This window comes from Trichinella spiralis, assembly GCF_000181795.1.
Source record: "Trichinella spiralis strain ISS 195 chromosome Unknown Scfld610, whole genome shotgun sequence".
NCBI lineage: Eukaryota > Metazoa > Nematoda > Enoplea > Trichinellida > Trichinellidae > Trichinella > Trichinella spiralis.
In genome coordinates, this window is record NW_003527549.1 from 342,105 (window position 1) to 365,594 (window position 23,490).

The following is a 23,490-nucleotide window of genomic DNA, read 5'->3' on the forward strand; positions in this document are numbered from 1 at the left end:
TTGACCATCATGAATTTGTGGGTATCGCAGATGGACTTGCAACTGTTGCTGAAGCAAGTTGCCAACTCGCAGAGCGTAAGTGACGTTGTTCTGGTGCTTACTTTGAATTTCAAAAGAAAGAATAAGCAGGAGAAGAAGTGAATTGTTTGCTATTATTATTATTATTATTATTATTATTATTATTTTCACAGGAATCCCTGCATCTGGTCGATACTATTGCCAAAAGTTGCATGGAAGTGTTCCAACCGCAGGCCACACTCACTTTTGGTGAACCTTCTGACGACAAAGACGAAAACGCTTATTTGAATGCATTGAGGTATTTATTTTTTCTTAATAATTATTATTTTACTTATAAATCGAAGATTTAAATCAATTATAAATAAATAAATATATATATATAGATATTTGTTTATATTTTATGCACAGTTTTGATGTGGCGGATTTTCTTGTTGTGCATTCGTAGATTGTAGCATTGGTCGGTTGTAGATGTTTGCAAATTATTCGGCAAATGAAGTGCATGCATATTTTTATTTACCGTTGTGTTTAGCAGTTACAAAGTTTGCTTCATTGGAAGTGAAATACTTTTGACTGTTTTTTTTCGCAATGTTGCAGCTTTGATGAAATTGCCCCGTACTGGCTTGTGGCACCGTTGATTTCTCGACTGCCTTCTTTTGTGCAAGGTCGAGTTTTGAAAGCAGCCGTATCGATATTGGAAAATTGCCAAGCTCGTCGGGATCGAAACCTTTTTGTGCAGAGGTACTTTTGGGTTGGATGTGCTTTTTGTCTGTTTATTATCTGATTAATTTTTAACTTAATTTGCAGCTCTTCACTGTTGGCACACCAGCCATTTTTGTCGTTGGTATTGATTTGTCTACGTGGTCAGGATGATCAGCGTGAAGGTCTGCTGTCGTCATTGCTCAAGCAAATCCAGGAGTTCGTGATGCGTGTCAAAGAGGTTGATTAAAAAAAATTTTTTTCAATTCACCGAATTGAACTTGGAAACAGCATTTTCCTTCATACATACACACACACACACACATATATATATATATATATTTGTCTATTTATTTTAGGATCCATACATCCTCTGCGACAGAGACATCGTTAGCGAGATGTTGGACGCATTGCAACTTCGGCTCAGTTTGATTGGCGGCATGTTCGATACTGTCTGCAGGAATGCCAACTTGGAAAATTGGTCCTTGGTGATGGTGCAGTTGCTTCTATATGGAATTGTAACCGAGGAAAAAAATCAGTAAGCAATGATTTGAACACTGCAAGTCAATCATTTTGTTCGCAATATTTTCCTTTTTGGTAAATCCAGAATACAGATGCGGTTTTTTAATTTAAAATTTTGCATTATAGAGCATTGTTTTACACGTGCGTTGATATTCTTTGTGTGTTGTTGTTGTCGTGCTTGTTACCTGATAGTGCCGGCTTTTCTTTTTCCGGCCAAGAGCGTACCAATGAAGATTGCAAACGAATTTACAACAACGTGATTAAAAAGTTGAAGGTCGTATATTTTTACTGACTTTTCTTAAATTTTTTCTTGTAATAAACATGGTGATTTTGATTTTTAGAAAGAGATTGGTGACAGACAGGTGCCGTCGTTGAGGTGTGTTCACCAGCTGTTGCCGATTCCACGTCAAATGGTGGATATTATTGTTTGCGATGAGTACGGTTCACAACCTCAGAAAGGTTCTCGGGGTGGCTTTTCTTCTTCTGAAGTTACACAGCGGAAGGTAATAAATAGATAAATAAATAAATAAATAACGTATACATTTTTTCTTGGTTCTATTTAATAGGGTTTACAAATTATTGGAAAAGAAAAACTGAATCCATGGGAAATTATTGAAGGCTATAATCGAGAAAACATCGGCTTGAAATGGAGCTGGTTTCAAGGAATTCGTTTGGACTATCAACCGGAAACGTTGTTTGAACAAATGATGCGCATGCTGCCGCACGATCATCACCACGCGTTTAATCGGCCACCAATGCCTGGCGAGCCGAGGTCCGATCCGTTTCTGGAAACACTTCAAGTCCATTATCTACCTTGCACCAACGAGACGTCAGATTCAGACAAACTAACCACTGAACGGCTGAAGAGCAACGGTTCAGTAGCGATCAGCGGTGGCACATTGGTCTCTGAATTTTCCGACCAAGTCCAGTCGCCACGCACCACCAAAGCTCGGGCACGGAAAAGTACCAGAGGTCGGAAGACCAGCAGCAGAGTTACGGTCTCGTCCAATGTCGCTCTTTCTTCAGTACCGGTAAGGATGATTGTCGCGCTTTTATTTATTTTTCACCATTTTGCCTGGTTTCTATTTTTTTCCAGCCAATGGTGCAGAATCGGCAGCTGGGCATTGGCCAACCGACGTTAACTGCCCATTATGGTTATTATCCGCAACAAGTCGCAATGACAGGAGGCCCTTCAGGCGCTGTACCACCTTATGGACAAGGTCAGATGTGGTCGATCGGTAACGTACAGTCAGCTTCAACGGCGGTTCCGCCGACTCAGTATCAGTCCAGAAATTTTACTGGTGCTCAGATGGCGCCAAGTGAGCTTTTTTTAATTTGAAGAAAAATAGAAAGAAAAAAATTTTTTTTCTTAATTGTATTTTCGTCGAATTGCTCTCTAAATTGTGGACATTTTAGTGCAGTCGTCTTCAGGAAAGCAGGCAATATCTGCCATGATCCGAGGGCGGCGACCAAGTGGTTCAGGTGGTCAGCAGATGATGACCACGGCTCACATCCAAGCAGCACCGTTGGCTACCGGTCAGCCATATCACCAACAGCAGTTGCATTCTATTGGCCAAGTTGACCCGATGGTTGCTCCAATGCATCAAGTGCAAATGCAAATGGATGCGGTAAGTTTTGTGGCAAACTTTTCTACTTTTGTCCATTTTTTGTTTTGTCTCATTTTTGTTTTTTTACATTACGTTTTATTTCAGAGACAACAGCTGATGCAGGAGAGTATGATGGAACAGCAAATCCGAACACCAGGACCTAGATCTATGGCTACTCAGCAGCACTGTTTGCCTCAAGTCAATTCAGCAGCATCTCAACCAGGTACGATCAGTTAGTTATGGTTATTATTGCGATAATTTGCTTATTTTTTGTATTTGTTTTTCAATTTTCAGTAATGCACGGTAATTACTCTAATTATCCTGGGCAACACGGTGGTGGACGCATGCAAATGACTTCAGGAAGGAATCAGTACGCTGCGCAGCAGCCTGCACAGCCTCCGTTCAACTGTAGTCCGAATTACAATGCGCAGTTCTATCAGGCTCAGAATGCTGGTCAAATGCGCATGTCGCAGACGGATGTGATCGGTCAATCAAACGTTAGGTATTATCACCATTATATACATATATATGTATATATTTTATTATTATGTGGATTAATATTATTATTATTGCTTTATTACTGTGCAGATATACTCAACAGCCGAATGCGATTGGTTCCAGTTATCAAATGCAATCGCAACAAACATTGCGGGCACCAGCCGGATATGTAGCGCAGCAGGCAAATCCCATGTATGCTGCTCCGAACACACCGCAATATCAAGCTGCGCAACAGCAAAATGTTTCCATGTATCCTGTTTCTAGGTATGCAACGTAAATAAATTCTGCTTTACTTTCATCGTAGTTTGTTGTTGTTGTTGTTGATATTTATTTTTTAATCTTTTTTTTTCTTTAGGATGAGTCAGTACAGTAGCAATGTTCCTGGTCAAGAGATGAACGCCAGCCAACAGCAAATCAACTACTATCCACCTCAGTATTGATTGAAGCAGTGTCTTCTCACTTTACGAATGCAGCTTGTTTGGTGTTAAACAAGAAATTTTTTTTTCACTGATTATTGTTGTTATTGTATTAATGATGAAATAGTAAATTGCGAATACGAAAGGCACGAAGCTGTGTTCTATTTTCATCTGATTTAATAATAATGTTCATACAATTCATTGTTCAGTTAGTCAGCAGTCGTTCAGTGAATAATATAGACTTAGCAACGAAGACTTTGAATATTGTAAATAATTTATGACATTTAATATCAACAAGAATGCTAACTTTCAAGCACGTGAAATGAACATTCCATTTTTTGCGTTTCAAATATTCTGATCAACGCGAGACAAGTTCAAAAATAATATTCTTATTTTCTAATATGCAAAAAGTAGTATATGTATATGGTAATTTACTGTGGTAAATCTGTAATTTGAAGATTACGTTTATGGTTAAAATTTATATTTCTTTTAAAAAACCCTTTCGACATTCTAATAAAACAGAGCAATGGTAGTATTATTTTGCGAATAGATCAAGCAAAAAAAACAATCATTTTTGTTTTTAACTTGCTATTGCAATTCAATTCGAATGTGAAAATCAGTTTAAGCGTACGTAGTATAAGTGAGAATAGTCAGTCAGTCATTAAGTGAATCAGAGTATTAAAATTTTGAAAGTATCTCTGTATTTTCAGCTTTATATACTGGAGAAAATTTAAATGTAAATAAATAAATAAATAAACATATTTCCACAGTTCAATTAATTAATTTTGTAAATTGCTTTTATAGAAATTTGAAAAAATTTCTTTTAGAGAGCACTGAAAAAGAATTGTCAGTTGCAAAAGCATCTACCATCTCAAACAAACAAACCATATCATTCCTTTCATTTTTTAAAGCTTTAATAAGTTTGTAAATATTTCATAAATAAAAAATCTGATATATATTAAACAATGCTTTATTATTGACGAAATAATTATTTTTTAGTGATATTTCTGACCATTTAAAGTAAAACAGCACTTTTACAGTCAGTATAATTGCCATTTAAAGAAGATAAGTAAACAAATATCTGCCACACTCACCGAGGGGAAGAAGAAGATGTAAATTTCAATGTAAAAATTACAAATTACAATTTATTTAAGTGATGTGAATATCATAAAAATGTACAGTTTTATAGTGGCATATGATTTCGGTGTTGAGAGAAGTAAACAAAGAATGGCTCAATTAAAAAGTTCTTAACAATCATTACAGCAATTGATATTGGAAATAGGGATTTTCAGACATAAGCTATTTTTATGGATGAAGACTAAAAGGGAAAAAGGATACATGCCATTTATAAAACTTTTAAACATTCTATCAAATACTGGTGCATAATTAAGTTTCTTCAAAAATGACGTGCGCTTGTGTAGAACAGTAACATTATCAGTTAAAAGAAAACAATTACTGCTCGTGATTATTAATTCAGGAAGAAAGTGTTGTTTGATGATGGAGAAGTTTTTGCTCATGATCATAACGACATTTCAACGACAACGATCACAAAAAAACAGTAAATTGCGCAAGTTGTCGACAGTTTTTCAGAGCACAAAAAATTAATGACCAGTTAAAGTGAAAAGTTATTATCTCAGAAGTGACGTTGATAATTTCTGTTTCATTCGAACATTACAAATATAAATAATAAATCGATCTCTAATTGATTGGATAACCAACATATACAGAATTGAGGTTCAAATTGCCTCTGGATTGCTGAGAGCAAGCCCGTATACGGTGGAAAAAGTTTTTCATTTGCTTTCTTAAATCCGGATGAATGACCAAATATATGGTCGGCGTTAGTGACCAGTTCATCGTACGCAAAGGCAACGAAACAGAATGAAGCACATGTTTGTCTGTCAACACGAGCTCCAAGGTCCACGGTAAAATTTGACAAACAAAGGTGCAAAGAATGACAAATGCAATACTTCTAGCAATGGAACGTTCACGATTCAGCTGCATTTGACGCATTATCGTGCAGGTTGTGTCGCGTCGATGGAGCAACAGTGCGACCGTGGCCAAATAGAACACCACTGTCAAGTATCCGATGATCATGTATGTCCAGGCAGTTGATCGATATATGATCGGATTAATGCATTCCCGCATGTGACACAAAGCTGATACTTTCCTGTGCATATCCATAAAAGCAATCGCCCAAGCGGCGGCTATTTTAACAGAGATGATTAAAAAACAACTAATCAGTATCAGTAGTGTACGATCGATGTCAAAAATGACGTAATGCAGTCCCAGTTTGTAAAAGGCTGTTACTCTTTCGAGGCAGAGCAAAAAAATCATCAAGCTGAACAAATCATAACCAATTGTAGACAACGTCATATGAGGAACTTTGAGAAGGCAATCACGAACTGTCCACAGTTGGTGTTCTTTTTGAAGATAAAAAATCATTATTCGATGACATTGCAATATCAAACAACCAATGGAGCAAAGCCAATTTGAAACGCCCAACCCTAAAATGCCAATCAACTGCTACCAGTTAATTATAATACAGCCAAATATGTTTATTATGAAATATTATTTACCGTTTAAAATGAACAATTTTCAATAGTCAAACAATATCATCACGAATGTTCAAAAGTCAAATAAGAATAGGTTCTCTGATAAAATTAATTATTATATGATTAATTGTACAACGACATTTTATTTACTACTTGAATTTAATTGCAAAATGTGGTAAATTTTCTTTTTTCAATAAATTATTTTGTTAAAAATAATAAATAAAAAGAAAAAAAAGGAACTCGCCTGCGATGAATAGCAAGTTCGCTTTGCGAGGACGATGAATCTGGTGAAGCATTGCCAACAGCAGTGTATTCATTAGAATGCCGACAATGCATAATGGTAACAAAAATGCAGACAACAACATGTTATCAAAATTGGAATTCAAATTGGCTTTCATTATGAAATGATGACTAATATTCATTTTTCCAACTTTTTTTCGAAACTATGCTATTAATAATAATAATAATTAAGATTAGAATAATAAAATGGCTGAAAGCAAAAAAAGAAGTAAGTGTTGTAAAGATAAAAAAGCAAATGACGAAAGAAAAAAGATGATCATTTGAAGAAGAAGAAGGATGACAGACAGACAGACAGACAATTGGTGCGTTCGTGATGGACGGTTCCATGCGGTTGGTTCGCAGTTCGAAGCAGAGATGTATAGAACCAACCGTTCACACAGATCGATGCGAACGAAACCACCGATGCAGAAAATGGATAAAGTTGATGTATTTTACATAAGTTTTCCACCGTCGTTTACGTCATTCGTTTGAAATGCAAAATGAATAAGCAAACAGTAATAATAATAATAATAATAATAAGTAAATTTGGATAAAATTGACTAAAAAGTAAATGTGATCGGTGAAAAAATTACACTGAACTGTCATCGTTTGAAGATTTGTTCAAAGCATCGGCTACTAAATTATAATTTGAATGACGAGACCGGTCAGTTAAGTAAGCAAGAAGCGGATGGACAAAACCACGAATAGTGGAGCAGACGTTTGTAGTGTATGTCGAAACGTTGTGCGAATAGGCCAACGTATTCAACTGCTGCAAATTATCGTCAAAATTGAAGGATTGGACTGCTTTTTCGAATGCATCCGATTCTTCGGCAAAACACAATTCCGTCAAAGCTCCAATTCGTTCGCTCAGGATCGAATCAATTGCCGGCTCCAATTTTGGAACAATCATCACCGGCACCGAATAGTGGCCATTTTCAAATGACTAAAATTTTAAAAAAATTTATTTTTTTTAATAAAAAAAACAACAAAGATAGCTGTTTCACTTGAAAAGCCAAATAATTCAGTCGACCGATTCCGGAACGCTCGTCCGTGTTGTAAACGGAAAAAATGATTCCAATCCACATCGGATCCAGCGCGTTCTGGTATTCGCACTGGGTGTGATTGTCCACCCCGGACGGATATACTGTAATATGCGGGTGACTGTGGTACCAGCCAATAACACGCACCGGCTTCTTTCTCACTGATTCGTCTAAACTGTCATTTACGGCGTTCAAATTATCCGCGTAAATTATCGCTTCGGACAACGTCTCTGGTGTCATTTCCACTCGATCGCTTCTCTTGACCAATCTTTTCAGCTGAACCGTGTTTGTCACGTGACAGCATCCTTCAAATATATATATATATATCAAAATTATGTGAGATTAATTTATGAAACTTATCACATCAAATCAATTCAAATAATTGAATATCATTATTTCGTTTATAAATAAAAATTATGATTCATATTTTAAAAAATATCATCAGCATTGTAACCTGTCTGTTCGTCAGTGTAGCCAATCAACAACCCCATCACTTCTTCCCTTTCGTTGGCGTAAGCGTGAATCAAGCAAACCAAATAAGCTTCCGAAGATAAATAAACGCAGTTCACTTTCGCCATCCTGCTTTCTGTAGTGTTTTTGTTTTTTTTGAAATACAAATCTGCTGAAAATTATTTTCAAACGAACAAACAATAACAACAACAACAACAACAACAAAATACAGTATCAACTTCGTCAACAACGAATAATAAAAACAAAATTTTCGAAACATCTTGTGAACAAACATTGACAAAAATTTACTTGGCACACAATAACAGATTTAGACTAAAAATTAGCAAAACAAAACAAAAACTAAACAAAAAAGATGAAAATAAAAAAACGCACAGCAAAAGAAAAACATCTCACTTGAACGATAGATGACACTTGTGTATAAAAATATGAGAAGGAAATTTTTTTTCCTCACCTAGCTAGCAAAAGTTTATCTCATCAACCTGAGTTTCAAGCAAAGCTTTCTATACAGTTAACAACTGAAAGTAATCGAAAGCAAAATAATAATAATAATAATAAGCACATCACACGAACATCAAAAATTGCAAAGCAAAACAAGTTCAAGAAAAATGCGAAAACACCGGCTTGGAAATCAACCGAAGCGCCCGGTAGTTGTCTGTTGTTGTACCCGTTAAAAGGTAATTCAAAATAGTTTAAAGGTGACTTTATTTGATTCGCTAGTTGTATTTGGCAACATCATCGCCTGTTCTGAGGCGAAAATTGAAGCATGGCCAAAGTGTGTTATGAGAATTGTCGACGGACCCTGGCGCCAAGGTTCACCGTCCACTTGCATCGGCAGTGAACAATCTTTTATTCGAATTTGCACCTTTTTCGCCTGACCAATTCGATACGGCTCTGACAAACCGACCTGGAAGAAGAAGAAGTACAGTCAACTGGAGCAAAAAAAAAGATAATCAAGTTTCTCCTTTCTTTCATTTTATGCCCTTCGTGTTTTTCCCTTCCTGCTGCTACTACTACTACTACTACTACTACTACTACTACTCCGCCATTATGATTTTCCATTTGCCTGCATCTGAGCAATGTGGAAAGACGAGTAAAGACCAAACACTTCGAGCAAACCGTCGTCGATCAACTGAGGAGGCCCGCCTTTGCCCATTTGCCACGGCTTCACGCCGGCACCCCAGCAAGGAATATTCAACACCACCACGCCCTCGAGTTCAGGCAATTCGACCGGCTTATCGTCCAGTTGCAATTCGACGTGCAAATGCAAATTTCTGCACATCCTCTCGAGCACGTCCTTGGTGCCGTAAGTGAAGAAGAGAAATTTGTTCATGAATCGGCCGGACAAAACCCTCGGCAGTGAATGGCGTCTGTTGTGAAAATTCAACGTCACCAACGCGTCGACGCCAACCGACAAATAATTGTTCATTTTGTACTCCGATTTGGACCATTTCATCCCTGCAAAATGACCGCATCTTTCATTTCTGTATCACTTTTGCTCAAAGGCAAACCTAATTTTGTCGGCGACGTAACGGAGACGAGCCATCGATCGAGCTTGACCGGAGTTGCTTGGGAAAGTTGTTGAAGAATTCCGGCTGCGTCCACAATACCAGAGTGACCATCGCCCCAGCCAAGAACGCGACTCAAATCGTTGCCGGTGCCCAAAGGAAGCACGGCGACCGTTGGTCTGCGGTTTTCTGGCCAGCTAATTTCTTCAATTGCACTGAACACCCAGCCGACCGTACCATCACCGCCGGCAACAAGCACCACCATTTTGGAAATATCTTTAATTTTATTAAGTAATTCCAAACCGAGTTTGGGCGACTGCCGTGAAAGATCGCACACCTAATAGAAACCAATGAAAAATGCATACGGTGATTCTACATCACACGATGAATTCAATTCAATTCAATTCTTCACAACTGCAATTGGTTCAAAATGATAAAATACGTCGTTAAGACATTTAATATATCAATTTAAAATTAAGCTTGATCTCTTTTTTTGTTGCCTTTCTTATTAATCCACACGACTTACTTGAATAGGATTCAGAACCCTTCGAAAAGCTTTCAGCACCAAATAACCTTCGCCACTGCCACTAAATCGATTTGCAAATACCACAACAGGACTCCATGAATGTAGATTGTCAGATAAATTATGAATCTACAACGAAATTTCAAACTCTGATGCTTACAACAGAAACAAATTTTTAAAAATCTAAAACTGAAAGGATAATGTAACAAATAATATATATATATATATATATATATATATATATATATATATATATATATAGAATCAATAAAAAACACATTCTTGCCTCTTTGACTAAAGTGTTTCTTTTTCTCCAATTCGGAGTTTCCAGAAGAATGCTTTCTGGAGAAATTACAAATTGTCTGAACTATAAATTATAAAATAAATCCAACAATTTCCAAGAACAAAAATACTTACAGTGCTTAGATCGCAGTTGGGTGAAATTCTATGACGGCACGCATCGTGGGCGGTTCTTTGACACCAGCTGCATCGCAAGTTGTTCAAGCCGAACCCAACTCCACAATTGTGAAAGCATACACAGCACACACTGTTCAGTGGAAGATTGCCAGGAACCTGAAATGTTAAGTTGCAAATAATGCACCTTATAATAAAAAAAAATTTGAATAAATACTCAAACTTCAACATTACAAGATTTCGTAACAAATTACTACAATCCAATATTTCTAACAATATTGTTTCCATTCACAAATGTATAGCAGCAAAAGAACACCATCTCATTCTTTTTTAACAAATCACAAAATTACATGTAAAATTAATATTAGCATCATTAAACTTCAATTTAAGTAAAGATTGTAAAATTAAAAATCAAAAACAAACCCATAAATGTTCTAGTTTATTAACGTCAGCAACTGATTTGCAAGAAATCGATTGCTCTGCCTTCTTCATGCAGCTCACGTCAGTGACAATGCCACAGTAATCACATTCCAAACCGTGATATATGCTGTCGTTGCATACGTTGCAATAATATCCAGCATCAAATGCATCAACTAAAGTCCAATGATGACCTTAAAAATAACAACAATATGTTCCAATAATTGATCTGGAAAAGATTTCAAACTGATAAGCAAAAAACAACTGTACCGTTATTCGAGTTAGATCACTTCTTTTTATTTCTGTTAAAAAGTTAACTTTAGTCACAAAAAAATAATGCTTTAAAAGTTATAAATTGAATTGAACGATCTAGTGTTAAATTTCAAAATATATACGACTAATTAAAAAATGCTGATGGCAAGCCAAGTTCTAGATGTTAAATTCTGCAAAATTATACTTCACAAATACATTATCTTAAATTGTGGGTGTTAATTTTTAACAAAAAAAAATTTTGAATAAATCTGAAATTCTCTATCGACCGTGTTTGTCAGGAAATCAAAAGAAATTTGTTAGCACTGAATGTGATAACAATTCCAGTGAAAAATTTTAAATTCACTCTATGAACTAAAGTTGTCATAATATAAATTACCTTTAAGCTGCGGAGTGGTTGCATGAACAGAGCCACTTTCAGCCAAAAGAGTGCAAAGTATTTTAATCAAATAAAAGGTCAATACAGCTACACCAAAAACCAAGCCACAATTTTTCGCAGTTTCATATAAAATTAAGAAAATGGTCATCGCAACGTATATCAAACTTTGGTGACATAGATGTTTCTATCTAAAATACAAAATAGCCTTTTTGATAAATGCATGCTGATAGAACTTCAACAAAACAATAACCAGATGCCATGTAGAAGGCGAATATCATATTAAAGCTAAGCAATCTCAAAATGTGGTCAAGCATAAAAGTAAAAACGCATAATAAGATGAAACATCGCTGACAACAGAGACAGAAGTCTCCGAAAGCTATGATACTTTATTTTCATTAATCTTTTAATGTATGGAATAAAACTAAACAAGAATATCACCTCCGTAAATAAAAAAACAAGTGAAAAAGCATAGATAATAAAAATTGGACTAAAATAAGATCTAACAATTATTATTTGAACAGTGAAAACACGATAAAACAAAAAATTCGCTTCAAACAAATTGCGCCTCACAATCAATAACATCTTTGTGATACAAGCAGTTATATTAAAAGAAAAAACAAAAGTAAGATGTGAAAGAAAAATTTGCAACATGACATATTATGGCATTCATATTAAATTTATAATATCATGATAAAATTAATAAATTAAAAAGAAGTTTAGAATTTTACCACTACAAATCTTGAAATATTTAAGCAATTATAACATTTTATATGAATAAAAAAAATAATATACAATTCATTTCTGAATACTTAAATTAAAATAAATATAACAAATAAATAATACGCTGGAACAACAACAAACGAAAATTATCTTCCTGTAATTCCATCAGAATTATCGAAAAATAAAGAAAAATAAGATCAATTTTGAACTACTGTAAATGAAAACCAATTATTACTGACAGTTTACTCTAGTTGATAAATGAATGATAGAAGTTACATATTACTTATTTTTACTTTTTACAAAAATTTAATATGAAACATTGTATATCTTATTTGCCTCATTTGTCTTTGCGATTAAGGAAATGGTACGAAAATATCTGATTTCTAATTGGTCATGATTCTGATTGGTCGGATTCAGAGATTTCAGGACTGTCATGATTCAGAGAGCAGATTGCTAGAAATAAGAGCAGAGCGGTATCAGCAGACTGCAGCTCACTAGCACTTCAGGCAGCAAGCTGGAGCAGCTGACAATCAGAATTTGTCTTTGTCTTCTGTCTTTATATGAGCAACCGGTATTTACGGATATTATATTTATGTAAACACAACTTGATAGCTAAAATAAAATTTTGTTCAGGCAAACAACGCAAAATAAATTCGACGGTAAAATTACTTGTTGTGCACAGAAATGCATTTAATCGAAGGAAAATTCGAAGAAATAACTGCAACTGTAACAAAAAAGAGGAAAGTAATCGCGGTATTATGAAATGGAATCCCACATTTGTTAAAATCAAAGGTTGCATCATGATAATCTTAAAATTAAGAAGATTTTCAATATACATTTAATTTATAACAGTAATAGAAAACATGCTTTTTCCATAAATAAATGTACACAATACACAGAATACAATACACCAGTGGTTCTCAAACTTTTCTGGGCTGCGGCCCACTTTCGAAAACGGTAATTTTTCGCGACCCACCACCAGCTTGCAATGCTTATTTTAAAAGGCAAGTGGGGTGAAATAAAAAATATTCGTTTAATACTTTTAATTTTTTTAAATGAATACCCTAATTATAATGTACAAGTCTGTTTGTCAAATGCATAATGAGGTGTCTGCGAACAGTGGGCTTGTTTTATGCTTCGAATGATGATTTCTCCGATGTCCACACTAACGTAGTGAAAGGAAGCAGCACTTTTAATGCTGCAGTGGAAAGAGTTGAATACGTGTTTCAAACTAATAGTCAAAACTGTGCTAATATTTTATGATCAAAACTGATTTTAAACGAAGAATCTTCGAACAAATCGATTAATTCTCCATCTGCTTTTGTGGATATACCGGTACGGAGAACATCTGCGTGTTGTAAGAAGCCGGACAGAAATAGTGATTCTCAGGTCATAAGTAACTGAATCACAGCTTACTTGTTCACCCAACGGTTTTCGATGAGTAAAACTCTCCTAAGAAAAATAAAGACTACTCCCGCACTTTATTTTACGCGACCCACACTTTGAGAACCACTGCAACACACAATGCACACAGAATGTACAAATGAATGCAATCATAATATTGTAAAAAACATGAACGCTGCGAATGATCAACTGTTATTCACAGAATTATAAAAATTACTGTAAATTTTCACAAGTTCTTGTAATAAATTTTAGCAGAATTTTTTTAAATGAGCTTTATGAATTTAAAAATAGTATTGCAACATAACGGTATATTAATAAATAAGAGAAAGCATCCTGTTTTCAGAAAGTATAATAATTTTTATAAACTTTAGACATCGTGATTATAAGCTTTGTTTTTCCTGTTATTAAAAAATAGAGGTGTACATACTTGGTCCCAATACAGATTTTTGCCATTGCATTCTGATAGATCGTTGAATCCAGCTACTTTATTGGCAATTTTTATTGATCTATTATTGGTGGATAGTGGTTTGCTAAATAATTGGAGAATCTTCCCGATCACCATTGCGCGCTTATCTGGCGCGTCAGGACCATTATTCGTAGTGTTAACAAATACTTTATTTATTTTCTTTTTTATGGTAATATCATTCCAACATTAATAAACTATTATTCACCAATCACAGATCAATTCAAAATAGCCCATACAATAAGCGGCTAATCAAAAACTGGCATAGAGCAACGACATGTAACCCTAAAAAGTAGCGAATAAAACAACGCATATAACACTCTGATAAATATAATACACAAATGTAAAAGTATATTTCAATTTATTTCAACCAGAATTGATTATTTCCCTTCCTTTTTTGAAAATTTTTGAGATTTGCTTATATAACGGGTACGACTGCGTTAACAATTAAAAGAAAATCAAGATCAAAAAAAAGAAATAACGTAAGCGCCAATTCAAGAACAATAATTACGTTGCCTGATTTAAAAAAGAAAACGGCGTCTATCTAGCGGCACAAACATTTTCCTATACATATAACGCGATTGTGGCGCTCAGTTAAAGTGGGTGGTATGGCCGCTTAGAGTGTGTGTTAGAGCAAGTGTGGGTGAAAACGTGTGGTTAGCTTGTGTGTTCGTATCGGTAGTGTTCTTATTTGTTTGTGAATAAACGTTAGAGACCAGAAATATGCGTCGCATGTTGATCGACAAAAGTTACAGTAACCCCGGATGTTGCACTTGATTAAAAATTGAAAGTGATTATAATAAAGTATGAAAATTAAAATTTATATTGAATTAAAGCAATTGATTTTCAGCGTTTTACGGTATTAGACATTGCGTATCTATTTATAGTGGCATGTAAATTGTTAATACGTGAATTTCATAATTTATTACAGTAATTTTTTACTTTTAATGGATATTCCGAATTCACTAAAATATAAAAATGTTCTAAGTGAAAAAAGGTTTTAGTATAAGATAATTTATCATTTTAAATGAAAAAGTTGTTTTGATGATTCTATTAGCATTTTTTAGGTATAGATCAAGGCGATTGATAAATGACGTTTTGAATTTAACTTCAGATTTTAGTGATTCAAGTGAATGCGTTGCGTTAGATGAATAGAAAGAACTATTCGAGATCTCCAAGAAATAATAAAAAGTTTAATAAAGAATCAGAATCAGAGATTTCAGATAATCCTGTTGGTATCTACTTCTTATATTATTTTATTATTACATTTTTGCTTTAGAATTTTAATATGATGAATTCTCGATTATCAAATTTTTACAAAACGAATTCAGCATCTTTGGCAAATGCGAACATGCCGTTAAATATTGACAGCAACCAAAAAAATTTTAATCAGCATTCAGTATGTAGCAGTTGAGCATGTTGAATAATATGAGTGTAGTTATAATGTAATATGATGTTGATTGTTTTAGAGTAAGGGAAAATATGCAAGAAAAAGAAAGTTACGGGAAGACAAGAAGCGTAATTCCCCTGAAATGTCAGATAATTTTAACGTTTTTGAAGGTTTCTGTTTGCTTTGCGCTGTTTCTTACACATATATATTTTTTTTTAATTAAGATATGATTGAAATAAAGCGACCAAGAATAACATTTCATGACATCGGTGGTTGTGAGCATCAGTTGACAGTACGTTTTGTTATTATGATGCATTTTTAAGACTTTATTTTGTAACCTAATTAATTGTTATTTATAAGAATATGTTCTATTCGATAAAAATTTTTTATCTGTGAACATGTTAGGAAGTGATTATTAAATTATGTGCATTTTATTTTTTGAAGAAAAACTGTTAATTTTAGGAAGTATGTAAATTCATGTTCCATATGATGCATCCCGAGGTGTATGAAAAACTTGGAATTCGTCCACCTCGAGGGTTTTTACTCTACGGTCCACCAGGATGCGGGAAGACGTTGTTAGCTCATGCGATTGCAGGAGTATATTTCATTTTAATTTCTCAGGAGAATAGTGAATAATGAAAAGTTGTTTTTAATTAAAGGAATTTGAATTACCTTTAATCAAAATTACTGCAACTGAAATCGTATCCGGCATAAGTGGTGATTCCGAGAAGAAAATTCGCAATTTATTCACCAAAGCAATTGTATTAAATGTCGGATAGTTCTTCTGTGTATTTGTTCTAGTATTTGAATGTTTAGCTTACTGCGCCTTGCATTCTTTTCATTGATGAGATTGACTCCATTACACCACGACGAGATGTTGCTCAGCGTGACATGGACAGAAGAATTGTTTCGCAGCTTTTGGCTTGCATTGATGGTATTTTATTATTATTATATTTTGTGTCTCTGATTTTGGAAAAGTCAATATTTAAGATTTGGAAAATAGTGATAATCATGTTTTGTTCATCGGAGCAACGAACAGGGTAGAATCGATGGATCCAGCTCTGCGTATGGCTGGTCGGTTTGATCGTGAAATTGCATTTGGCATGCCTGATGAATTGAGCCGTATAAAGTAAGTGAATAAAACAGTTTATTTTGATACTTTTTTGAATGATGATGAATAATTGTCTAAAAAGGAAAGTATGTGATATTTGTTCAGAATTCTCGAAGTGGTTTGTCGGGGTGTAAATTTGAGCGGTTGCTTTGATTTTGGCCATTTGGCTCGCTTGTGTCCAGGATTTGTTGGTGCCGATTTGAAAGCATTGGTACGTGAAGCGTGCATTTGTTCAATAAAAAGGTAATTTTCTTTTTATATCTTTATGCATTTTTTTGGTTATTGAAATATTTGCAACTTCAGAGTGTTTACTTCTGTTTTGAACGACGGGCAAAGTTGTGTTGATGACTGTACGATTGTCTCAGACAGTAGTAAGCTTCCGTCGAATGTGTCAACGGCCGGATCAAGTTGGAATATTAATTCAGAATTGAAAAATCGTACGATTAGTTTTTGGAAATTCATTTATTTTTCCAATTTTTTTAAATGAAATTAAGTCGAATATTTTTAATTTGTAAGGATTTTGGAAAATATTTATTTATGACAAAATAGAATATTTATAAAAAATACATTTTTAAACGTGCGAAGAATATTTATTTGATCATGATTGAGCACACAGTGAGTAGTATGTTTTGTTGAAAAAGCAGAAGAAGTGAAGTTTTTTGTATTTTGAAATTAATCGCAATTATTTATTTGAATTCTAGTTGTTGATTGGCTGAAAAGTGGACGGCAGTGCAGCGAAAGTGCCTTGAGTAACTTGTCCGTAAAAATGGAAGATTTTGAGGTGAATTTTTACATACGATGAAAGAATAAAATATATAATTTCGTTTGTATATGAATTTAAATTATACATATATATAAATTAAAAAATTTTTATTTTTAAATGCCTAGTTAGCATTGAAACATATTCAACCTTCGGCCAAACGTGAAGGTTTTGCTACAGTACCAGACGTGACTTGGAACGACGTAGGCGCTTTGGATTCAGTACGCGAAGAATTGCAGTGGTCTATATTGGTGCGTGAGATTTTTCTTGTAATTAAAAAATTTAAAAAAAAATTTTTTCTTTTAAATTTAGTATCCAATTAAATGGAACAGAGAATTTTCGTTGATGGGTTTGGGTGGTAGAGCGCAAGGAATTTTGCTGTTTGGCCCTCCTGGTTGTGGAAAGACTTTGTTAGCAAAAGTGAGTGGTGAATTTTTACGACACTTCATTATCATTTCTATGGATATTATTTTGTGAATATTTTATTTATGCTTCATTTTTCCTGTCATTAAAGGCGATTTGTAATTTCAAATCGTAAGAAAGCAGGAAATATTATGATTTGCAGATACCATTAGTGGAAATTCTGTTACATTAGTTTGAAGTTGATGAAAAAAAAAAGACCATTGTTTTGTTTGAAACTTTTTTTCTTTTTGACTCGTTTATTTTGTTTAAGGCAATTGCAAACGAATCTGGTATAAATTTTATTTCTGTAAAAGGACCAGAACTGCTCAATATGGTTTGTTCAATGTTTTTTTTTCAAAAAGAGAAATTTAATATTTTTCAAAAATTTTTAGTACGTAGGTGAAAGTGAACGTGCAGTTCGGCAAGTTTTCCAACGTGCCAAGTGTTCTGCACCGTGCGTTATATTTTTCGACGAAATCGATGCCCTTTGTCCACGCAGGGCACAGTCCGATGTATGTATGAAATTGAAATATGAAAATTTGTTTTTTTTTATTTGTCGCTTTCAGAGCAGTGGAGTAGCCAGGCTTGTGAATCAGTTGCTGACTGAGATGGATGGAATTGAATGTCGTCGGGAAGTTTTCATCATGGCGGCGACAAACAGACCAGGTAGTGAAAAATGAGCAGTCAATGAGGAAATAATTTCTGTTTTTCAACTTCAGATATTATTGATCCGGCTGTATTACGCCCTGGTCGACTTGATAAAGCACTTTATGTTGGTTTGCCGAACGAGGAGGATCGTGTTAGCATCCTACGTGCTATAACAAAAGTAACCATCAGCAGTAGAATTTTCCACTGAAGTAGTTGTTCAATCACAGTTTCATTGACAGAACGGTACAACACCTCCAATGCACGAGGAAATTGATTTCAAACAGCTTTCCAATGATAAACGTTGCGAAGCGTTCAGGTAAATAAAAATTTTTGAAAATGTTCACACTGTTTTTTTCTCTCTCTCTCTTTTGTATGCCAAGAAAATTTGAATTATTAAATTTTCAGCGGTGCAGATTTGCAGCATTTAGTTCGTGAAGCATCCGTGGAAGCTCTTCGAGAGTATTTTATTATTCAAAATGACCACACAGAAAAAGACAAAGCGGTACCTGAACTGCTAGTTCGACTAAAGCACTTCGATATGGCACTTTCAAAAGTGAAACCGTCAATCTCTGTCAAGGTATGCAAATTTTAACGACCAAATTTATCATGTTCCTCCTGTTCATATCTTATGCATACACAGGAGGCAGAAGAATACAGACGAATCGCTAAAGTATACAAATCTTGTTCTCAATGATGACCAGAATTTGACTGTCAGTCAATCAATGTTCACCATCGTTAAATAAAGAAGTAACTTGGACGAATGATTTGCAAAATGGTTGGTATGAAAATGATTATTCAAATTAAAAAATTCATTAAAAAAACAAACAGTTTTAACCCTAATCCGGGAACCTGTCTACATATGTAGACAAACGATGTTTGGAGCAGTGCTGTGATTTAAATAAAAATAAATTGCCTTATTCATTCCAAAACTTTCGATAAATTTTTATGCTCTATCTGCACAGCTAATTTTTTTTTGATCTGTGACGTTTTTAAACGACTGTATCATGTTTACTATTCATATTCCGGGCACCTGTCTACATATGTAGACTTTTTTTGATGATTATACTGAAATAATCCACATGTTTGTAGTAGCTTAAATGCTCAGAGATTAATTACCACATTGATTATTTTTGAATGTGGTCCATCTTCGTGTGCTTTATGGAATCTGGGATAACTCTGGTTTCTTTGAATTTTATAGAGTAGATTAGTCAAAAAGGGTGTCAACCCAAAGATAAATACGGTATGCTTCATGAGTGTCTGTCAGTGCTCTCAGACCTTCTTGACGTTTGTTTAAGAGTCACTGTTATTAGCTAAATATGTGACAAAAACAGTCAGTTGTTTATGAAAGCTTTAAAAACTGGATGAGCGACATCAATTATGCAGCTATTCATTGCTATAAATAATCAGTTGTGATTGCCACTTTTGCATTTTACCATACGTATTGACCATCTGACCATTTGACCATTTGAAAAGTATCGTGTGAAGATCAACTGGATATGTGACAAGGAGAATGGTTATACTCTGAAATGTTTGTTATATACTGGCAGAAGTGGTCTAGCAAGCACCAATGTTGGGCAATTGGCACAGCCATTTGTGAACTCTAACAAAAACGTTTATATGGACTGTTATTTTACATCATATTCCACTGTGCAACATCTTCTTGAGCATGGCCTTACAGCTGCTATTGGTACAGTGTTTGCACATGTTTGCCGTGATGTTCTAGCATGTTCGTGTAAAGCAGCACGACGTGATCTTTTACTCTACATTAGCTGCTTATGAGAACAACAAAAAAGTAACGATGATCAATTACGTGCCAAGGAAAAACAGCAATAATGTTCTTCTGTTGACTTCATGCCACGCAAAGTTCAAAATAGACAACCAGAGAGATGATAAAAGATCAAATATCATCAATGATTATACTCTTTACAAAGGAGGTGTGGATAGCATGGATAAAAGAATAGAAGATTTTTGCTGTAAAAGAAAGACCAACAGATACACCATGCTGATGTTGTACTTCATCGTTGAGGTGCGTATCAACAACAGATTCTTACTGATGAAGACATCAGCAAAGTTATCAGAAGACAAAGAAGCGTTTTATGAGATAGCTTTCAGCTGGCCAGACAACACATCGAAATGAGGTATCAAAATCAAAAATCTATGCAGAAACTGAACATGCCTTCATCCGCTAAAGACTGCCCCAAAATCATAAATGTTACAAATATTAGTTATAAAACGACAAAATCCATCAAAATGCTGAGTGCAAGGATGTCGAAAATCAACGTAAAACCGCTGCTATTCATGTAAAAAATATATACGTAGCAGCCATAAAATCACTAAAATATCGTGTAGCGCTTGCATTGAATAAAATAAATATTCTATTTGTGGAATTATCATTAGCTATGGAAAAAATAATCATTTTAACATCATGTACAGTGACTAAACATGACGAAACTTCTAGTGTCTACATATGTCGACAGGTCCCCGGATTAAGGTGTAAAATTTGCCGCATGGATGAGGATTAAACTATAAAGTTTAATTGAAGAAAAGTATTTATACATTTGGAATGAATTTTGCATAATTTTTCACATATACAGCTCAAAGTCAATTCTTTTTGACGAATAAAAGCGTGCGTTCGGTTCATCGTATCGGCGCACCATAACTCCATTTTTGAAATAACCATCTTTTGTCCAGTTGAGCATCTGCTGTGTGGAATGTGGGCCGTAAACTGGTGCCGATTCATCATCAGTCCACTTGAATTCCCATTGAACACCAGTATCATCTTCTGATTCTAAAAGCGCAACGTGAAGTATAATATAATAATGAGAACAATAACAATCATGTCGTGTTCATTGAACTTTTGTATTTATACCGGATTTTCTTGCACGTTTAGCAGCAATTTCATTTTTGTACAGCTGGCTTTCGTCCACATCTTCAGAAAACATATCTAGTGTACTCGATTTCGATTCGTCTTCTTGGTTTTTCAAATTTTGATTACTTTTCAATTCAAAATTGAATTTTTCATACGTATAACCGTAAACTTCAAAGAGACCGTCTGAGACGAGCAAGTTAACCAGTTCAGTAAGCTTAATTACATTCTGTTCGTCTTGGCTAACTGTCGCCGACGTGCTAGCTTCATCGCAATTTTTTTTCATCTTCCACCTCCGTTGTCTGGACTCGATGCTGCTTTTATTCCCACCGAGTCGTTTCAAAGTTCTTGTAACCGTCTCGCCTGGTTTCATAAATTCTAATATGTTGGCAAAAATCTCCATTCTGTCCACGGGTGATGGACTAGCCGAATCACCGGCACCATCAGCTTGTAAATTATAAGCTTGCTCTTCTGTATCCCACAAATGTCCGGCATCTTTTTTAACCTAAATACCAATCATGGGAGTGTAAAAGGTGGAAACCTTTCGCCGCCAACCTTTCCCCAGTCGATGTTGTCCAACCATGCGTCTTTCATGTCTTCACTGTTTCGATTGAATATAAAATTGCCTTCAGAATCAAAATGGCCTTCGTCCATTTCTTCGAGCATATTAAATGGTGTGATTTTTATTTCTTCATCAAAATCGATTGTCTTTTCTTCTTGACCTTAGAAAAAAAAATTAATCCATTTACTGATTAAAATAATTTTCACACAACTGAATGTTTTGTTTAGTGAAACATGTTCAAACTTCGGTTTGTATTCAGTTGTAGATGTTCAGCATCATACCTTCAACATCCTGAACATTCAACTTTTCATACTTCTGATCTTCTTCTTCGTCGCTGTCTAGGGTGTGCTTGCTTTCATATTGCAAAGGCCCAGCTGTTTCCCCGTCAGATGCGACCAACGAACTGTTACACTTATTGGAAACACTGCTGCCTTCATCCACATTTGAAGATTGTGGTTCATTGTAGCTTTTCATCTTTCGATTCGGCGGTTCACCAGCAACGTCTTCTTCAACAGAAATAATTCTATTTTCATTTGAAAACGTAACTTTTCTTTTAGGCATTTGATTTTAACACTAAATAAATAAGTTCAAAAATGAACGAAATTACTCTAAATTCCATCAGAAATAAATATGTACAAATGCAAAGTAGTCAGTGTTCTTTCATAGACTAATTGATGTAAATGCAAATATACAAAAACCCAAACTCCTTTATTAATTATAAAAGTTCATTTACAAAAAGTTGAAATTCTTTTGGAATATAACCGATAAACAAAACTGTTATTCATTGCAACATTTCAAGAAAGAAATGATGCATGATATTAACGCATAATAGTAATACGCTACTTAGGCCACTCAAAATTGAAACAAACCGCAACCAATATGAAGGTTAAAAATGCCACGCTAACAATATTTACATTTGCGTAGTTATGGAAAACAACAACCTATTTCAATGCTTTTGATGGCAAAAAGTAATCTTTTAAAAGTTACATTTACCGTTTTGCTTACTGTAACTATAAATTTTGAAGTTCAATTACATTACTGTAACTATTTTCAAATAAAAACGAAACTTTTACAATAACTATTAAATAATTAATAAGTTAATATAATTCTGATCATGTTTTGGCAAATTAAAAACAGTTTCAACGTTAACTCAATACTTTATCATTTACAAACAAAAATATAGAAATGAATTTTATAGATCGTAAAGTATTAAGACGATTTCTATTTGCTACCAAGTTGCAAAACTCTGATAATGAAATTAAATGTTTTTAGAAAAGCGATGCTTCTGCTTGCCAGTGTCAGAGATGTGCTGAACAAATACGATCATCCTGTATTACCGAAATTTGATTAAATTTGTCATTGTGAACATGTGTAGTTTGCATCTAATGTATGTAAGGCTTATGCACTTATTCTACAGATGAAGTTACTAAGAGAACAAGGACACAAGACAATCAGTTGACTGACATCCTGGATTTAATTCGTAAACAACTTTCATGAAAACTGTCTCAACTGCAGTTTTTACTGTCATTATGAAGGTGGTGAATCAATTACACAGTG

The 23,490-nt window shown here is 34.5% G+C and overlaps 5 protein-coding genes across 5 annotated transcripts; 2 read left to right on the top strand and 3 right to left on the bottom strand.

Annotated features, from left to right (window-relative positions):
* Nucleotides 1-30: 30 nt before the first annotated feature.
* On the top strand, nucleotides 31-3,781 carry Tsp_09893 (hypothetical protein). The gene is made up of 14 exons (XM_003370631.1): nucleotides 31-75; nucleotides 192-316; nucleotides 613-756; nucleotides 823-955; nucleotides 1,074-1,252; nucleotides 1,363-1,513; nucleotides 1,578-1,739; nucleotides 1,803-2,267; nucleotides 2,333-2,555; nucleotides 2,653-2,864; nucleotides 2,949-3,066; nucleotides 3,138-3,345; nucleotides 3,432-3,605; nucleotides 3,697-3,781. Exons 1-14 carry the CDS (start codon nucleotides 31-33, stop codon nucleotides 3,779-3,781), a joined length of 2,424 nt encoding a protein of 807 aa, XP_003370679.1.
* A 1,674-nt stretch (nucleotides 3,782-5,455) lies between these two features.
* Tsp_09894 (putative diacylglycerol kinase accessory domain (presumed)) lies at nucleotides 5,456-11,755 on the bottom strand. The gene is made up of 10 exons (XM_003370632.1): nucleotides 11,608-11,755; nucleotides 10,965-11,152; nucleotides 10,545-10,700; nucleotides 10,131-10,256; nucleotides 9,608-9,941; nucleotides 9,205-9,554; nucleotides 8,898-9,003; nucleotides 8,083-8,214; nucleotides 7,593-7,933; nucleotides 5,456-6,280 (listed from the first exon to the last, which is right to left on the bottom strand). Exons 1-10 carry the CDS (start codon nucleotides 11,753-11,755, stop codon nucleotides 5,456-5,458), a joined length of 2,706 nt encoding a protein of 901 aa, XP_003370680.1.
* A 1,640-nt stretch (nucleotides 11,756-13,395) lies between these two features.
* Nucleotides 13,396-14,754, bottom strand: Tsp_09895 (conserved hypothetical protein). The gene is made up of 4 exons (XM_003370633.1): nucleotides 14,730-14,754; nucleotides 14,159-14,343; nucleotides 13,661-13,779; nucleotides 13,396-13,576 (listed from the first exon to the last, which is right to left on the bottom strand). Exons 1-4 carry the CDS (start codon nucleotides 14,752-14,754, stop codon nucleotides 13,396-13,398), a joined length of 510 nt encoding a protein of 169 aa, XP_003370681.1.
* Nucleotides 14,755-15,485: 731 nt separating this feature from the next.
* Tsp_09896 (putative ATPase, AAA family) lies at nucleotides 15,486-20,284 on the top strand. The gene is made up of 20 exons (XM_003370634.1): nucleotides 15,486-15,593; nucleotides 15,664-15,754; nucleotides 15,809-15,876; nucleotides 16,047-16,181; nucleotides 16,244-16,345; nucleotides 16,401-16,518; nucleotides 16,575-16,713; nucleotides 16,801-16,938; nucleotides 16,999-17,141; nucleotides 17,397-17,476; nucleotides 17,584-17,724; nucleotides 17,768-17,875; nucleotides 18,129-18,191; nucleotides 18,250-18,369; nucleotides 18,424-18,523; nucleotides 18,577-18,683; nucleotides 18,745-18,821; nucleotides 18,911-19,082; nucleotides 19,704-19,745; nucleotides 19,991-20,284. Exons 1-20 carry the CDS (start codon nucleotides 15,486-15,488, stop codon nucleotides 20,282-20,284), a joined length of 2,346 nt encoding a protein of 781 aa, XP_003370682.1.
* Nucleotides 20,285-21,087: 803 nt separating this feature from the next.
* Tsp_09897 (putative GYF domain protein) lies at nucleotides 21,088-22,494 on the bottom strand. The gene is made up of 4 exons (XM_003370635.1): nucleotides 22,215-22,494; nucleotides 21,927-22,093; nucleotides 21,375-21,876; nucleotides 21,088-21,293 (listed from the first exon to the last, which is right to left on the bottom strand). Exons 1-4 carry the CDS (start codon nucleotides 22,492-22,494, stop codon nucleotides 21,088-21,090), a joined length of 1,155 nt encoding a protein of 384 aa, XP_003370683.1.
* Between the last annotated feature and the right edge of the window lie 996 nt (nucleotides 22,495-23,490).

What these genes read in the sequence shown, in the direction of transcription:
- Tsp_09893 (XM_003370631.1), top strand. Translation starts at nt 31, where the DNA reads ATGGACTTGCAACTGTTGCTGAAGCAAGTTGCCAACTCGCAGAGC. An exon ending in TCGCTCTTTCTTCAGTACCG is followed by an intron (nt 2,268 to 2,332) that starts GTAAGGATGATT and finishes ATTTTTTTCCAG; the next exon opens with CCAATGGTGCAGAATCGGCA. An exon ending in TGGTGCTCAGATGGCGCCAA is followed by an intron (nt 2,556 to 2,652) that starts GTGAGCTTTTTT and finishes TGGACATTTTAG; the next exon opens with TGCAGTCGTCTTCAGGAAAG.
- Tsp_09894 (XM_003370632.1), bottom strand. Translation starts at nt 11,755, where the DNA reads ATGACCATTTTCTTAATTTTATATGAAACTGCGAAAAATTGTGGCTTG. An exon ending in CCAACTGCGATCTAAGCACT is followed by an intron (nt 10,257 to 10,544) that starts GTAAGTATTTTT and finishes ATTTCGTTGTAG; the next exon opens with ATTCATAATTTATCTGACAA. An exon ending in TACGTCGCCGACAAAATTAG is followed by an intron (nt 9,555 to 9,607) that starts GTTTGCCTTTGA and finishes GTCATTTTGCAG; the next exon opens with GGATGAAATGGTCCAAATCG.
- Tsp_09895 (XM_003370633.1), bottom strand. Translation starts at nt 14,754, where the DNA reads ATGTTTGTGCCGCTAGATAGACGCC. An exon ending in TGTGCCGCTAGATAGACGCC is followed by an intron (nt 14,344 to 14,729) that starts GTTTTCTTTTTT and finishes AAATAAATAAAG; the next exon opens with TATTTGTTAACACTACGAAT. An exon ending in CGCAGATGTTCTCCGTACCG is followed by an intron (nt 13,577 to 13,660) that starts GTATATCCACAA and finishes ATAAAATATTAG; the next exon opens with CACAGTTTTGACTATTAGTT.
- Tsp_09896 (XM_003370634.1), top strand. Translation starts at nt 15,486, where the DNA reads ATGAATTCTCGATTATCAAATTTTTACAAAACGAATTCAGCATCTTTG. An exon ending in TAGCTCATGCGATTGCAGGA is followed by an intron (nt 16,182 to 16,243) that starts GTATATTTCATT and finishes TTTTAATTAAAG; the next exon opens with GAATTTGAATTACCTTTAAT. An exon ending in ATTGAAAAATCGTACGATTA is followed by an intron (nt 17,142 to 17,396) that starts GTTTTTGGAAAT and finishes TTTGAATTCTAG; the next exon opens with TTGTTGATTGGCTGAAAAGT.
- Tsp_09897 (XM_003370635.1), bottom strand. Translation starts at nt 22,494, where the DNA reads ATGCCTAAAAGAAAAGTTACGTTTTCAAATGAAAATAGAATTATTTCT. An exon ending in GAATGTTCAGGATGTTGAAG is followed by an intron (nt 22,094 to 22,214) that starts GTATGATGCTGA and finishes TTTTTTTCTAAG; the next exon opens with GTCAAGAAGAAAAGACAATC. An exon ending in TAAACGTGCAAGAAAATCCG is followed by an intron (nt 21,294 to 21,374) that starts GTATAAATACAA and finishes TTGCGCTTTTAG; the next exon opens with AATCAGAAGATGATACTGGT.